The sequence below is a fragment of the Mastomys coucha genome, unplaced genomic scaffold, assembly GCF_008632895.1.
Source record: "Mastomys coucha isolate ucsf_1 unplaced genomic scaffold, UCSF_Mcou_1 pScaffold15, whole genome shotgun sequence".
Taxonomy (NCBI): Eukaryota; Metazoa; Chordata; class Mammalia; order Rodentia; family Muridae; genus Mastomys; species Mastomys coucha.
In genome coordinates this window covers 22,455,578-22,472,613 of record NW_022196897.1, presented here as the reverse complement: position 1 = coordinate 22,472,613, position 17,036 = coordinate 22,455,578, and the positions used below count along the sequence as shown (strand labels likewise).

At 42.3% G+C, this 17,036-nt stretch overlaps 1 protein-coding gene across 9 annotated transcripts in view; it reads right to left on the bottom strand.

The window, feature by feature from the left end:
* Positions 1 to 17,036, bottom strand: part of Mapkap1 (MAPK associated protein 1) — a 212,027-nt gene that overhangs the window by 92,831 nt on the left and 102,160 nt on the right. For all 9 annotated transcript variants that reach the window (XM_031369934.1, XM_031369930.1, XM_031369929.1 and 6 more), the window contains one exon: positions 13,355 to 13,531. In XM_031369934.1, coding sequence (XP_031225794.1) covers positions 13,355 to 13,531 — 177 coding nt within the window. The remainder of the gene's footprint in view (positions 1 to 13,354; positions 13,532 to 17,036) is intronic.

The window sequence follows — 17,036 nt, the reverse complement described above, 5'->3', positions numbered from 1 at the left end:
AAAAATGGGACTCAAGTTTCCAACTATGGAACATGAAAATTGCTCCAAGGAGTTTGGTCACATTCCCATTTCCCCATAAGAATCTCAAAGGGGAACATGGCCAAAAACCATGGCAAAGCTTAATACTGACAAGAAATCTGAAAGGAAAGCCAAGCCCTGGGAAAGCTTTCCAATGGCAGAAGAGGCTGGGATGGGGCCTGGAGCCCAGGCTAGACCCATCCAGGTGGCTGGTTCTCCATAGTGGCTATGGGTCGATCTAAAAACCAAGGATCCAATTTGTTTCCCTAACACAGAGACATGTCCACAGCACTCTTCTCCATACAGCCTGCTGTTTAATCCTTGACGTTCCTTCCATTTGTTAAAAAGCAAAGCTGATGCTGCTCTGGCCAGCACAACCATCCATTTTAACTTGCTGAAGGTTCTTGCTATCGAACAGCAGGCCTGAGAACTGTCAAGCTAATTTTACTGAACACTTTGTTACTGAATCATGCCTGAGCTCCAGCCATTCTTTACCTCAGAAGCTGGACCCCATCCCAGAACAATCTTTAAAAGTTTATTTTACTGATCAAAGCAAAATAAGAAATAGCTCTTTTTTAAAAACTCTATTTTGGGAGAGCTGCTGTTAAGTGATACTTTGGCAAGGGTACTGATATGTAAAGAGCCTTGTGCATTAAAAACTTGCGGGTGTTTGCTCTGGCACTAAGCCAGTGAGTATTGGAACAAATGCCAATCAACCATACTCAGATCTGCCTGCCCCGGCTCTCTCCTCAGAAGTCAGTATGTCCTCCATCTGTGACAATATGTTGGGTGACAGATGAGTAGGGCCAAGAGGAAACACAAGTTCTCGGGGATTTGCAAACTAGTACTGGCCCAGGCCTCACAAACTCTCACCCACCCGGCAGCTACCTGACCGATGGCAGAGTTTGCCTGTTTTATAAACTGCTGCATTGGTTCTCGTTCTGCAGCTGGCTGATAAAATCAATGCAAGCCAGTATGCTCAACTTTTTCAGCAAAGAGCAGAGTAAAAGCTTTAACAGGTAGCTTCATATCTGGACTAACTCTCATAAATTCAAAGTGTCCTTTTAAAAGGTTTGAAGTAAAGGAAAATCCCCAGTCTGTATTTTTCTGTCATTTTACCAAAACCTACCTGGGTGACAAGGTTAAAGCAAGCAGAGGAAATCCCTGGCCCTTCCCTCTGCAGGCCTTACTGATAAATTGTGTGGCGGAGGAGTAAAGGATCACCTTCTGTACTTTTTCATTACACTTTTCTTTTGTTACAGAATACATAAATCCATTGTGGCACAATGTAATATGTATCACCATGCTACACCTGCGGACGCTTCCGCGTGGCTGCCATGTCTGTGCAGTCAGGAATGATAAGTGAACCACCCGTGAATGTTAACGATAGTGATCATTCTGAGGTAACTCGGCTCTCCATCTTCCTTTACAGCCTCCAAGCTGAAGCCAGGGTAGCAGGGTTCATGAGAGGAAAATGAAAACAACAGTGAAAGAAGGGAGGAAGGGCAAGGGAGCACCGGATGCGGATTCGCATCCACGAGTATGTGCTATCTTATTCTGGGCTCAGGACAGGGCATGCTGGGGACGCAAGCAGAGGCAACTAAGTGCCTCTGCACCTCTGTGGCATTCTTATACAGGTCTATCATGAAACTCCATGTCAGAGAGCTGACTACTGCTGCCAGTCAACTCAGAGCTGGGTCCTATCAAGTCTGCTTGGCCACTGAAGAACACACAGGCATTTAAAATGAGGTAACTCAAGGAGCTCAGTTCTGTTCCTGTGAAAGCCATGCAGTCACCAAAGAGGCTTCTGGGGGAGGGGAGGGAGCTTGAGACATAGTCTGGCAATGAACTTGAGACCTGCCTATCTCAGCCTCCAAAGCACTGGGATTTTAAAGTTATGTGACAGTGCCAGACTTACCAGAATTCTGACACTAGCATTAGTTCTGGACAGTGAGTGTTTTTCTAAGCAGTAAACCAAAGGTGACAGGAGACACAGGAAATAAGGAAATAAGGTCCTCATACTAAGGTATAACTCTCTGGACAAGAACAGGGCAGGAGCTGGACATCAAGGGAGAGGGCAGTTTATTGGAGAGGAAGGCACACAAGCTGCAAGTGATATGCCCTGTGAGTGTAATGCTGTAATACAAACGCGCGCGTGCATGCCTCTGTGTGTGTGTGTGTATGTGTGTGCGTGCGCGTGTAATGCTGCAGTGAGGCCCTTTCCCTTCAGAACTGTCACACAATGGATAAAGCACACAATGGATGCTAGGCGCCTGGCACTGGGGGTGGGGTGGGGCACCAAACAGTGGGAGTTGTTTCCTAATGTGGGCTTTCTGTGTTTGCTTTGGCCCAAGTCATACCCCAAAAGGAGAGGCCTCACATAGCCCCTCTCTGCTCTGGCTACAACAAAGACTGTTTACTGGGAGGAATAGAATGAATCACAGCACCCACTGCAGCTTAGGGGCATTAAACTGTGTGGTGAGCTGCTTGGTGGCATCATTTAAGGGCTCTGTCAGCAAGTAGCCTTTGATCCAAACATCAAAACCTCCCTGAAGGTCAGCATTCTGGGCTCAATGTTCAAAGCTTTCCAACTGACAGAGTAAAACTCAGAAGCAGTGTAACTTAATGGCTTTGAGGGACAGCAGGCAATAGAAGCTCAGTCACATTGTGGGGGAAATTCAGTGAGAATTAAAGAGTTTTAAAATCTGTATCATATACATTCACCATTCAACAACCACAAAAGTAACAGCAGCAACTACTGCTTATTGAGCATTTACTATGTGACCAGTACTATTTTAATCTGTTAAGAAACCTGCATTCAATCATTTCATCCTAAAAGAACACACATACAATTTCATAGAAACAAGGATGGAGGCATCAGAAAAGTCTCCTGAGGCAAAACTCACACTCATCCTATTTTGGACTGAGAATTTAACAAAATGGTCCCTAACATATGTACAGTCTGTGGTAGAGAAGGACAGATAAGCTTACAGATGACTGCTTTCTCTACAGACATAGGGAAATAGCATACCTTGAAATAGAGACTGTACTCTTAGATTTTTACTCAACCCTACTTTTAATAAGGGTTCTTAAAGGCTTTAACCTCCCTTCTAGTCCATCACCCACCAGAGATAGTGGAAAAGAAAGGTTATTAGGATATGGAGGAAGTGGACCTGTTTAGAAATGGTTCTTTGGAACAAATCCTATCTGTTTTGCAGGAAATCAGCACTTTAGTTTAGAGGTCAGCAGCAGCAGCAGCAGCAGCAGCAGCAGCAACTTGATCCACTTGCAAACACTTCACAAATATGCTAGTTCAGTGGAGTTGGGATAGCAACATGAATCAGCAATGGTGACACAACCTAGCAGACAGGCAGCTAGGCCTTAGCTAAATCAGCAGAAGATACCAGGGCCACCAGGGATGACAGGAGAAGTTCTTTTCCATGCCCCTCTCAATGAAGCAGAGATGAGCAAAGACAAGAGACCAAGAAGCATTGCAAAGCTAGCTATGCAAGCAAGCTCCTCTCACAGTCCATTGAGTCCTATTTATACTCCTCCAAACATCATGTGTCCTCCACAGGTTGGCACATGAGTCTGTATCAGCTGACATCACTCTGCCAATCAGCCTGAGTGCACAGAAGTAGCAAGAATCCACCAGCACACGACCAGAAGTTTTTTGGGTATGTTTCTCTCTGTAGAGTCCTGACAAACGGTGACAATAAACAATGGCAAGGCGTACTAATACCATCCAGCACCATCCACTGTCTGTCGGGCCCTTCTTAACATCATGCATCCTTTCATCTGTATCTGCTTCAGCAAAACATCCTTTCACCTGTGTCTGCTTCAGCGAACATTCTTTGACACGACAAACTTTCCAAAGAAACCATAAGTTTCCTGTGTCTGCTGAGTGGACTGGACTGCAGCTGCTGGTTTGTGCGTGGTGTTTGCTAGTGGACTGGACTGAGAACAATGAAGATTAGAATCTTCCCAAAGAATCATTTCTAAGCCGGTCCACTGCCCCCGTATCCTAACAATCTTTGTTTTCTACTACCTTTGGTAGGTGGTGGGCTAGAAGAGAGGTTGAACCCTTATCAAAGTACATTGAGAAAAATATATAACTATAATACTTAAATAGCCACACCAGAAGAAGAGTCTGAGGAGGTCCCCCAGGAGAGATGTCTCAGCTCTTTATCACGGCAGGGGAAGGGAGCAATAATACCAAAAGGCAGCAGAGCACACCAAGCTGTAGAGTATAATAATGGCTGGCTTGAAGTGAAGCTTTGCCTTTGTTGGGTAAACCACATAGTTACTCTGACTCCACTTCCTCACAGGCAAAATAGGATGATAATAATTCTTGGATACAAAAGTATTTATAGTAACATCTGTCAAATAATACTTTATAGGTAATGACTAACATACTAGCCATTGATTAGTCTTTATTAAAACTGACATATAATGTTCAGGCACAGTAGCAAACATCTATCACTCAGCACTTGGGGAGCTAAGGATCTTCAAGTTTCAGGCCAACTTGGGCTACCTAGTGAGAACCAGTCTCAAAAAAACCAGCCAAACAAAGGAGTAACATATAACAAGAATAATAGTTCTGAGCTCTTACTTGTTCCCATAATCCCTTCCCCAAAGAAAGGTAGGTGCCATTATTGGTCCTACTTTATAACAAGAAACTGACAGGTTAAGACACGTGCCTGGAAATACATATTAAGTTAATCAGTTCTACAGCTAGCAACAAGTCCTGCAGGAGCCACAATTTAACCCTAGATGGACCTTACATCTCCTAGACTCCAAAGCCTGTGTTTTAAACTCTTTTGTTGCTTAGATTGGAGGCTGGGGGACTCAGGGCAAGAAGAAACTTCCAGAGAGCAGTACATTTCCCAAGATGGGAAGCAATGATCAACCTGTGGAAAAGTTTTACAAACACCCTGTCTCTCAGAACCTTTCTAAGGATACCCTGGAAAATGCGTGTATTCATGACCCATGGTTTCAGTTTCCAGAGGTGGGATAAAGCTGCCAAGAGCAGTGCTCTGTTCTCTGGTCCTGACCAGTTCACAACAGCAATGGAGAGCACTGCTCTGGTTGCCACCTGCTCTGGCCCCCTTCCATTTGATCATTCCCCAGCACTTCAAGATAGAAAATGAAAAAATATGAGCAAGAAAAAGCCTTGCAGTAATTGCAGGAGGCCCTGGGTATCACTTTATCCACAAAGGGAGCTGACACAAGTGTGAATGCCACAGTTTGTTTCCCCTTGCACTGACCAAATTTTTTAAAAGATCAAAGCACAATGTGCAAGCATGCAATGTTTGACATTGGACAAAGTACTTTTTTTTCAAAACAGACATTTTCCAAAAACATAACTCGCTAGACTAATGGGCAGTGAGAAGCCAAAATGACTGCCCTCCGCCTTCTCCTTGTGTATCTTTGCCAGAGTCCTTGGGACTTGCCAAATCTGGTCATGCCTGCTTAGCTTGCTCGACTGATTGTGCCAGAAAAGAAAATAAGACACAGATGTATTTGAGCTCTTTGAGATGCCAGTAAGAGAGACAGCTAATGGCTTCATTTCGACCCTCCCCTTCCAGCTGGGCACAGGTGGGGATAATGAGGTCCCTCTCCCTAATCAAACTCAATTATTTACTACTCTATATAACCGCAAAGACATTCACATTCCGTTCAGAATATAAAACACACTGTGGGCTACTTCCAACCACTGCCACTGGGTATTTATAACAAACTCAAGTGCCTAACAGTTTGCCTTGGCAGGAGTTTAAGTGTGTAAAGTTTTGCAAACTGTTTCTGTTCGAATATGTCCTGCTGAAATGGGGTCCCAGGCGGGGTTCCATAACTGTCAGGTCAGTGAACTGTGTAACATGTGAGAACGTATTCACCATGCAGTGCAGACAGAATCTGGAAATCAAACGCTTCGTTCCACTGCAACCTTCTGAAGCGTCACGGTTGTTTCAGCAGCAAGACTGACACTGTATTAATAAACATTACAAGTCACTAGCCTGACATGTACACAGCAGCAGCTGACAGACTCCACCGTAAGCTGAGGGAGAGCAAAAGAAATCAAAATGAGACCCAGGAGCTGAACACAGCCGAGGGGGCTACAGCACGGAATAAACTGTACTAACTCAGAGTGTGAGTTCCAAACTTTTAGAAGGCATAGTAACTACAGCAACAGCTAGCATGATTTTTGGATATTGAAGTAAATTGATGGCTATCTAAAATATGTGTTTCAGTTGTATGAATAAAGCATACCCTGGCACACTTTCTACAGATGGACATTCCTGTGAACAAAGCATACATACTTGGTTTGCCTGACCTTTAAATTCTTAGAAGTATGTAATTAATTCTTTCCATCTTTATTAATTGTTCCAGTATTTCTGTCACTATAAACAGACACAAAGAAAAATCTTTTCTTTCCTCCAGACAATAGCCTTTGCCAAAAAGGAAATCAAGTCAGATTTACAAAATACAAAATTAAACAGGATGCATATGTTCCATTTCCATATATGAAGACAATCTGGACAATGAGAATGGTTACTAACACAACAGAATGGAAAGAAACACCACCCAGTTGGTCTTGGTAATTCATCCCCAGATTGCCAGGTCTGACCACAGACCACGCATCTTGTTTTTTGATTTGTTCTACCTTTCCCAAGCTCTTTGCGCCTGCTCTGACCCTCAGCTTAAGGTTTTAAAAATGAGCTGCTTGTAAGGAATAAAGGCAGAAAGTAAATAAATAAAAAGTGTTTGCCTTTTCTCCTCCTCCTATTTCTATTTTATAGACCACAAGACAACACTGCTTAAGAGCAGGCGAGGCTTCTAGTCAATGATGCCCTTTCTGATAAAGGATTGGTCATTTGGGGTATATTTTGGAGATACCACCAGAGAGGTTAAGTCAAAAATTACAGGCTTTTAAAAGTCCTCACATTAAAAAGATGAGGGAACCTTGGGTATACCTCTTTGAAAAGTTGCTCACCATTCCCTTTGGGCAGAGTCTAGGCAGCCTTAGGGTACCCTCTGGGCCATGTCCTCTGTCCAAGGCAGTCCAGCTTCTTACCTTCTACTCAGTGGCTTTTCACCCACACAGCAGAACTGTAGCTAGACTCTACTAGCTTGCAATCTTATGTCTCTTACTGTATTAAACATTGGAAGGAAAACACAAAGAAGGTAATGTAAGTGCTCTTGACTGACAGGGTCTGTTTCATTAGCCTAGATGTCTGTCTCCTTGGAGCCCTTCTTCCTCACCCCGTAGCAAGGTCTCCTTTGCCACTACCATTTGTGAGCTCACTTCTCTCCAGGAGTTCTGGATGAATGAGCACTGTGCTGGAGAGGGTAGAAGGAGGCAGAAGAGGCAAGTACCTTTCTTATACCACCACCTGGCTTGGTCACTGCTAGCAAGGAGCACTTCTCCAGATGCTGGGCACCATTTGAGATCCAGCTCTTCATCTGGCTTTGGACATCAGTCAAAAAGCATCCTGGGGCTCTATTTTCAGCTAGTAGAGTACTTACCCAGAAGGCACACAGCTCTGGGTTTGATATCTAGCACTATACAAACCAGGCATGTTATAGATCAGGAGTTCAAAGTTCCTTTGGCTACTTACCAAGTTCCAGGCCAGCCTTATAGAAAAAAGAACGCATTTCAAGAAACAATCAACTTCTGCTCTTCCCATGCATGCACTTCCTCCCTCCTTCCTGTCCACTACTTCTTCCCACGGTTCTCAAATGTCCACCCATACTCAGAGCTTCGTTCAAAAGTAGTTAAGGTAAGCAGTTCAGGCAACATACCCAGTCTGTCTAAAATCAATCAGAAGCAACAGGTAGTTTAGAAACTGATCTACCCGTGGGCTGGGGAAAGCAAGGTGTTTCCTTAGCAGTTTCTAATTTTCAGATTAGTAGAGAACTCCAGTCTCCCTCAAACAGCAGCTCTATGTCTTGGGATTTCCTGAGGCTTACGGGATTTGGGGGAGACTGAGGCTTCACTTATAAGGCATATCAGGAAGCATTCAACTCCACATTCATTTCCACAGAACATTTTTTCCAGCAGGGATCCACTTAAGTTTTTTTTTTTTCCTTCAAATAAATGAAGTCTATTTTACTACTGGTAATCTCTGGCTTACTCAATAGATTTATTGCTTTTCACTTCTGTCTGATGAGGGAAGAAAATGATAAAAACAAGAGTGTAAATAATTACAAAATCTATAATTCATAATTTTTGCAGGATAAAAATGAAAGGAAATTAAAATTAAATCTCCCTTCCACCTAACATTAATCTGCATAGTATCATTTTCTTAGGTTCATAGCCCCCTTCTTCTAGAAATAACTATTATATTTATAAGCTGAGCTTCAAAACTTAAGCATTTTATTTTAGCTCAATGGAAATCATATACAATACAAAAACCATATATATACATATACATATATATGGAGACCTATAAGTGGTTAGATTAAAAGAAAAATTAATGTATAAATAAATATGATCATGTCACTACACACACTATATACATATATACATATTTGTGTATATATATATGTATATATACATATACACACATATGTGTATATATATTAAATATGCATATGCTTAGATCATCACCAATTCTCATTCCATGGTTCTCTCACCCCACCCAGCTGGCCCTCATTAGACAGAAGTGAAAGAAAATCAGCCTGTTAGAAAGAACCAGCAGCTGACAAACTCTAGCCATGACTCTGCATTGCCTATGCAGCCATCATACTAAATGGAGCATTGCTACAGAAAGGGTATGACATAAAGCCTTTACAGGAGGTCTAGCAATGTTTGGGATAAGCTAGTGAGATGTGGGGGCTTCACATTTCAGCAGCTAGAGCTATTTAACACTAATGGAGTAGAAAGGTCAAATTCATCATGCAAACTTTGCTAAGCAGAAAGATGGTGTGAGAACTCAGAGCACACAAGGTGCTTTACTGGAGCCAGCTGGTCCCTAAAAAAGATGCATCCTTTGGTGTTGGAATCATGGGTGCCCAGGTATCACTCAAAAGGAGGGCCCACCTTTTTGTAGCCCAATCAGCAAAAGCAAGGAACCATGGCTACCTGGTTTATGGGATGGGAGAAGGTGACCAGAAGAAAGAGCTCTGCTCTGGATACAGGACTTTCAGTTTTGCAGTAGGAAAGTCCTGGGCAAAACAGTACTTATGCTAGCAACAGGTATGATGGGACAAATGCAAATAAGAATTTTCTAGTAGAGAAGATTTACATTTGAAAAATTCATTATAAATCAATTAAAATAATGTGCTGGTAATTAAAATTCCCATTTCTTCTTTAAAAGGAAAATAATGTGGCAATGATATTTCCATGAAAGTGAAAGTCAAGAGTCAAGTTGACAAGTAAAACAAACTCTCACCAAACCCAATGTCAATTTATTTTTAGCAAAACACTGGTATCAAGATTGTAAAATTTACCTCAAAGCCCTGCCTCAACAGTGACACACCTCCTCCAAAAAGGCCACACCTCCCAATAGTGTCACTCCCTGGGCCAAGCATATTCAAACCACCACACTATCATTTACTTGTATTTAATGTCATACTTTAGGTTACATAAAAATGAGAAATTTATAGCTAATATGTTATAGAATTTTATAGCCAAAGTTTTATATTTATATGCATTCAAGTAGTGCTGTATTAAAAACCAATTCGGAGAAAGTAAGGCTGAACATGAGCCTATGTTTATGAAAATTTATTACTTATGTTTATGATTATTTCTGTTGCTTGGATTTAACAGGAGATAAATTAAGAAAAGCAAAGTTGTTAAAGTCACATAGCAAGTTGCCAGTGAGACTTGAACCCAGGTTTGCCAAGGTTCAAAGCCTGTGCTTGATCTCATTGGGAGGCAAAGGTAAGCTTCCTGTACTTAAAAGTGCAGTATAGTCATGAAGGCTAAGCAAGATGGGATACAGTGCTTGCCACCACTTCCGCTGGCAGCCAAAGACCTGAAGATTCACCTAGAACTTCTCCACAAAGTCCTCCACTGGGAACTGAGGGCACAGAAACTTATTTTTCTGCTCAGCCTTTAGGGAGCTTATATAAGGTCTTGCCTTTTACATTATCCTATCTAATGATACTTATATTGTTCCAGTATGGTTTATACAGCTATTTCTAAGAGAGACTGTTTCACAGTAGATTTCCTGGTATTCTGGCTCTTGTTGTCTATGTGTCTCTCTTCCACGATGTTTCTTAGCCCTCCTTGAGGAAGTCTACTCCTATGAAGTCTAATTTGAAATTCTACTATCCATGCCTCAATGTCCATCTACCACCTGCCCACATCCAGTGACAATTACTTCCATTAGGCCTTTTCAGTCAGTACAACACTAACTAGGGGGCAGGGAGGCATAAAAATGTAGCTGAAGCAAATTTAGCAATTCAAGAACAATCCAGGGGGCTGTGTGGGTGCCAGGGGTCCAGAGGATCCAGGTCTTCCTCTCTAAGGGTTGTGTTAATAAATCACAACAGGAACAGCAGCCAGCACAAAAGGTAACACTAACCCACACCAGACACGGTTCCAAGCTTTCCATCTAATACCTATAACTGACCTGCAAGGTTGATAGCATTTATCACCATTTAACTAAGCAAGAAAAAGTTATAGAATACACTGGATCAAACTTATCAGTAAGGATAAAGTTGGGCTGGGCAGCAGACCGGCTCCAAGGCCTCCATGATCCTTCCTGAACTCAGTAGTAGCTTGAAGGTCAGTCCTCAAAGGATGGGATTTCCTGACAGATAAGACCACACCAGTAGCCCTCCCTGACCATCCATCACCTTTCATAGGACATAGAGTCAAGTACAGGCTTGGGAATAATGCTGTGCAGCCTTGGTTCTCACAGCTCCACAATAATCACAATAATAAAAACAGGGCAATTTTGATAAACAAAGTAGTATTTCCGCAGTTGGCGCCTTAGTTTACTACTTACTGTCAAGCCTATTTTCCTAACACCTTCAGCTCAGGGTCTTTCCTGCTAGAGGAGACAGAGGTAGGAGGAAGAAAGGGAGGAAAGAAAAAGGAGGAGCTAAGCTCTCCTCCTTCTGCTGACACAAACAAGACATGTCTCTGGAGACTCCTAACTAAAAGTCTCCCAGGCTTAGAATGTGGACCAGATAGGGAGGTGGGAGGCCACTCAGCGCAATACACACAGAGTAAATAGTCTTCACTATTTCATCAGACAACTGGGAAAAGAGGCAGTTTCTTGATGCTTTTCTTCTAAACTGGTACATCTTTCAGAAGGCTGCTTGAAAACGAAGTCAGAATTTAGACTGAGGTATTTAAGTCAGTGGTGGAGCACTCACTTCGCATATTGTCCTGAGTTCAAGTCTCAGCACAAACAGACATTTGTACTCACTGACTAACAACTCTGCTTACTTAAAGGAAATGAGCCTAAGAAGTACTTCAACAGGACACAGGGATCCAGAAGACTGTTGTCACTTAGGAAAATCCAAACCCAGCAGCAGCCCAGCACTCTGTGCACCTCATGTGTTCATGCATAAGTGCTTACCACACTTATGGTTTTGGTTTTGTTGTGTTTTGTTTTGTTTTGACAACTGTGTTCTTATTAGGTAGTAATCTTCATGAGAAAAGAAGATTTTTTTCTCTGTCTAGAAGATGTCTCCATCTAGATTTCTGGCACAAATTAACTATAGATTATAGGAATTAAGAGTATTTAAACACTTAACACTATTACAGTATTAAGCAAATATAATGTAACACACAAATAATGAAATTGTAATTGCTATACCCTTGGAAACGATGATAAGAATCAGATACAGTGTGTAAAGTGCCTGCTCCTGTACACAGCACCTCTGGGGCGGGGGCTAGGGCACGGACGAATACAGGCAGATCCCGGGAGCTCTCTGCTACACTATCCAGACAAAATAGTAAGTGCCAGGTTTTTTTGAGATATTGTCTAAATCTAAGGTGGAAAAGCAACTGAAGAAGACACTAGCCTCTAGCTTCACCTTGTGTGTACGCATGGGTCTGCCTGCATGTGAGGGTACCCCAGTTTTATTAGGAAGGCGGAATTACTTCATAACTCTTAAATTATTTTTAAAACTGTATATTTTAAAATTATTCTAGGTGTTCTGTAAAGCTGTCATTTTTGTACCTCAGAAATAAAAATATGAGAGAAAAATATGCTCTTTTGTAGATCAAATGTGATTTGAGAACAGAGGTGAGGCAGCCACTGAGGAGGCTGGAGAGGCTGCTCCCAGCTCACCCCTGGCACCTGATGTCTGTTCCTGCTCAAGGGGAGAAAGACCTAGAATACTCATACATCACATGCTGCACACTTACATTTTCCTAAGTCTCAAACAAAGGAATCTGTTTTAAAGGGACAGGAGAAACTCCTTCAAAGCAATCCCTCATTAAGACCATGAATTTGCTGGTTCCAAACAGCAGGGGGTGCCAAAGGGATCACTATTAGTCCCAGGAGATAGCCAGGAGAGGGAGATTAGAGGCATAGGTTAAAAACACTTAGGTTAGACTCAAACCTGAGTGGATGGGCTCACCCTTAGCTGTGGGACCCCACCTGCAGTCCTTAGCACTTCCTCAGATGGAAAATGGAGGCAACAATTTCCAGCAGAATGAGCCATGCTGGTGCACATCATGAGCAGACATCTTAGCTAACAGCACAGTTTGCTACAAATGGTACAGGCTCCTGAAGAAGCACTTGGACTCATTGCTGCTCTGAAGCCACAGGCTTTAAGAGTGATGCTTAGAACCCCTCTGGGTCTTGTCAGGTAATCTATTAATAAGGCTACATGTATCACTACATATAGAGTTGTTCAATGATCTGTTGACTTTCAAATATAAGAGAGTCTTTTTATATGCCAATGAATTTTATTTTAAGTATGTACATATACTTTTCTGAGAATGGTGTTTTTAAGGCTTAAGTAGACTGACAAAAGCACAAAGCAGGCATAGTCTAAAGGAAGGCAACAGAAGAAAAACAAGTAGAATCTGAACCAGTTGGAGAGAAAAGTATTTTAAGTCACAATATGCATTTTCATTGAGGCTGGTGTCCTTGACTAGAAAGGGGCAAACCCAGATTCTGCTTCCCTGACTCCTGGTCATCACTGCTCACAGAGGTGACATCTGTAGACATGCTGATCCCAGATCTATCTCAGTCTACCACTGCTCAACAGGATGCACATGTCCTAGATACAGAAGCACAAAACAGCAATGCACATGTTCCCAAATTGTTCTGCAAATAACCGTGTGAGCAGATGTTCAGGTAACACACATAATTCACCTGATAAACAAGGCTAGAAGGTCAGGGTGACACACCCAGGAAGTACTCACATTCGAACAAAAAGTGACTCTTTGGAGGTCAGACCAGGAGAGGAGTACTTTTCAACCAGGGCCAAAGTACTGAAGCCAAACTTATGAATGGGCTCATTGGAATCCAGAGGTGGGAAATCCGTGTCGACCTCCCCATCATCCTCAGCAATATGCAGGCAGTAGGCACTGACGTTGTCACTGAAAACAAAACCATAAAGGCAAGTGAGTGCTGCAGGAAGGGACATGTAAGGAGACAGTTTGGCCCAGCCAGCTCACCAACCCTCAGTCCAGGATACAATGAGAATCCCTAACACTTGTTAGCAAGACAAAGGTGTCTTCACATTGTGCCACTTCTCCAACATTTACTGGACACTTATTAGAGATGAGACCTAGAACTCAGTCCTTGAGATGGAAAGTGAGATTTAATGTGCTGACTTAAAGGAAGCTCATAATACAGAGGGGGACGTAAGCACTACAGTACTATAGAATACACTCAAAAACAGGAAAAGGACTGTTGGAGAAGCCCTGATGCACACACAGGTAAACCCAGTAACTAAGACCAGCCACACACATCTTTCCTTAAAAAGTAGCTGCCTCTTTGGATAGGATTCCAAACACCACAGAAACTTAGCTGAATAAAAGCAAATTGCTTGATTTACCCTGGTGCTCATATCTGGTCCTCTGACACTTCTGGACACGTTCTGTTTCTCTATCATATCTAGCCAGAACTTCCAGATTCTAGTCCTTTTAGAGTCAACAAACATCTTTCCCCTTGAGGGACAATAAAAAGGCAATTTATTCATACTGATAGAATACCAACACAATTTACAAGTTAAAATTAGGGCTAGATGTAGTTGGTAGAGTGTTCATCAAGTATGTATAAAGTCCTGTGTTCAATCCTCAGCACTGCTTATTTAATCAGATATGGAGGTATAGTACTGTAATCCCAGCACTTAGAAGGTAGAGGTAGAAGGATGACAAGGATATCCTTGGCCACATAGCTAGCAGGCCTGGGATACACGAGACCTTGCCAACACATTAGTGAATGTGTAACTAAATGAATGCTGAAACCATTGGTGTGCTCCCGAGAGGGCTGGGAAATCGAGAACCTGCTAGCATGTAGGCAGGCCAGCTTCAGAGGCATAATCTAGTAGTTCAGAAGGCAGGAGAACTCTAAATTCTGCAGCTCAAATTTGGAATTTTAATTATGTGATTGATGCTTTAATTAATTAATTCCAAAGTGTATGCTAATTGTTTAATTGGTTGCTTGATCTATATAGATCATTTTTTGAATTAAATGAGTTGATTTACAAAGTTTATTGATTGGATGTGACAATGAATTATTGTGCTGACTACCTGATTTGCAATTTTCCCAGTTAATTCACAATCTTTAGCTGCAAATCTGTGTACTGAGAGAGCCTAATTCAGGGAATCTACACTCAGTGTGTCTGTCAAGGCTGGGGAGTATTTATTGTATAAAACAGGTAAACAGGGACAGGTGAAAATAATGGAAACATAAATCTGCTAAGTGGATTGATAACTTTACATTGTCACTTTACATTACACGTGTTTGCAATGTTGGTAATACAAAGTTCCTGTCTGAGTGGTGGGAACTTCTGAATCTTTACAGCAATCTGTCCATCACAAAGTGTGTGCAGAAACAGATGCTCTTTAAAGGCAGAAATGGCATGGAAGACTCAAGTTAAATTCTCAGCTCCATGGTTCATGGGCTAACCATGGTTCTTGTGTTCAGAATAAGCTTCATCAATAGTCCTATTTTCCATTTCTACATCCACAACAACGTCCTAATGTCCTAATTCAGCATTAGATTCAGTAATGTATATAGAGCCTATAGCACATAGAATCTAAAGATGAGGTGACTATAGTAAGGTCAGATAGGAGCCAGCTTGAAGAGTTCTATCAGTTCTTAAGTTATGGAAGCACAGAGGAGCGACTGGGCAGCTCATTCTGGGCAGGAGGGTCTCTCTGGTTTATTGGCACTGCTATGCTGCAGCCTTGGGGCTGCTGTGCCTCTAGGGTTTTATGAGCAGGGCAGATGGGATGGGACAAGCAAGAGACAGCACGGATTATTTTTTTTGCTATGCAAATCAATCTGAGAGATTGAGATTCCCCAATACCACAGAGGTTCAAGGTATCAAGGCAGAAAGCCCAATACTAATCTCAGAAGAATCCTGCTTTGATTGTCATGGGACACTCCTGAGTCTCCACAAAAACAAATTCAACAAATACCAGAAGCTCAGGTCTGAGAGTAAACCAAAGGGTATGGGCTCACCAATCCTGAAATACAAACTAGCAAGTAACCCATTCAAAAGTATCTGCATTGCGTTTACTCTGTTCAGTGCTCCATCCTAAGAAGGACTCCTCTTGTATAGTACAAGAGGAATGAGGGCATCAGCAAAGTTTAGCAGCAAACAAAATCTAGGAGATAGTAACTAAACAGTCCACTCTACTATAGGCTGGTTCCCTTGTCTCCAGAAGAAACCATTCTCTGACGGAAGCTACTGTTGTTTTCTCTCTTGTGGAACTGCTTAGGATGCCTCATGAAGTGCTCCTAAGACACGAAAATACCACTGGCTATATGCACTGGGCATTGTGTACCACACACTGGGCAAACTGGCTTTGACACAGCCACCGAGAAAAATTTCTTATCAGCTCAGTGAAATTAGTCACTGTTTCTATTTTAATCACTAGGAAACTGAGGCTTACTGAGGCTAAGAGGTGTGTTTAACATTGGATAGCACGTAAACTTCAGAGCTGACATTCAAACCCAGGCAACCAAGAACCCCTTGACCCCACCAATCATGGGGCCAAAACCATGCTGTTAAGATTTCTCAAGGTACTTGGTATCTTGAGATATCCCAGCACTTGGGTATTTCTTCTTAGATACTTGTTATCTAAGAAGGAAGTATGACACATTAATTTTTGTTGTTGTTTTTAACGAGGAACTTGGAGAGATTTATGTGAACCTCCTCACAACTACAACAGGGGAGGGGAGACATAGACAAGGAAGCTCATGGTGAACTGGTTCATGGATATAGAGGGTGTAGAGGACTAAGGCTTTGTCACCTCTGTTCTGCAACTCACTGATCACAGCTGATGGTATTTTGAAATGGAAGGGGGGGGGGGGGAAGCAGCTTGGGTCCCTGCCAAAGGAGTCTAGAGATACCACAGGGCCCCTTTCTGTGGCTCCATTCTGAATGAACACCACTTGCTCTTCATGACCAAATCTCTCTGAGCTCCACCTTGTGTGAGAATGGGTTTCTTGATTTCTCTACAGTCATTTGATCTCTGACAGAATCCAAGAGCATCTACTTTCTAGCATTTGGTCACTGTTTCTAAACATCTGTTGCCACACAGCTCTTTTTTCCTATTTATACATCTACACTCCCAAAGAACATGGACTCTTCACACTTACTGAAGAGTAAAATGTATGGCACTTAGAAGTACTTAACAGGCTGGGCGGTGGTGGCGCACGCCTTTAATCCCAGCACTTGGGAGGCAGAGGCAGGCGGATTTCTGAGTTCGAGGCCAGCCTGGTCTACAGAGTGAGTTCCAGGACATACAGACAAACCCTGTCTCAAAAAAACCAAAAAAAGAAAAAAAAAAGAAAAGAAGTACTTAACAAGTATTTGTTAGCCGGGAGGTGATGGCTCACGTCTTTAATCCTAGCACTTGGGAGGCA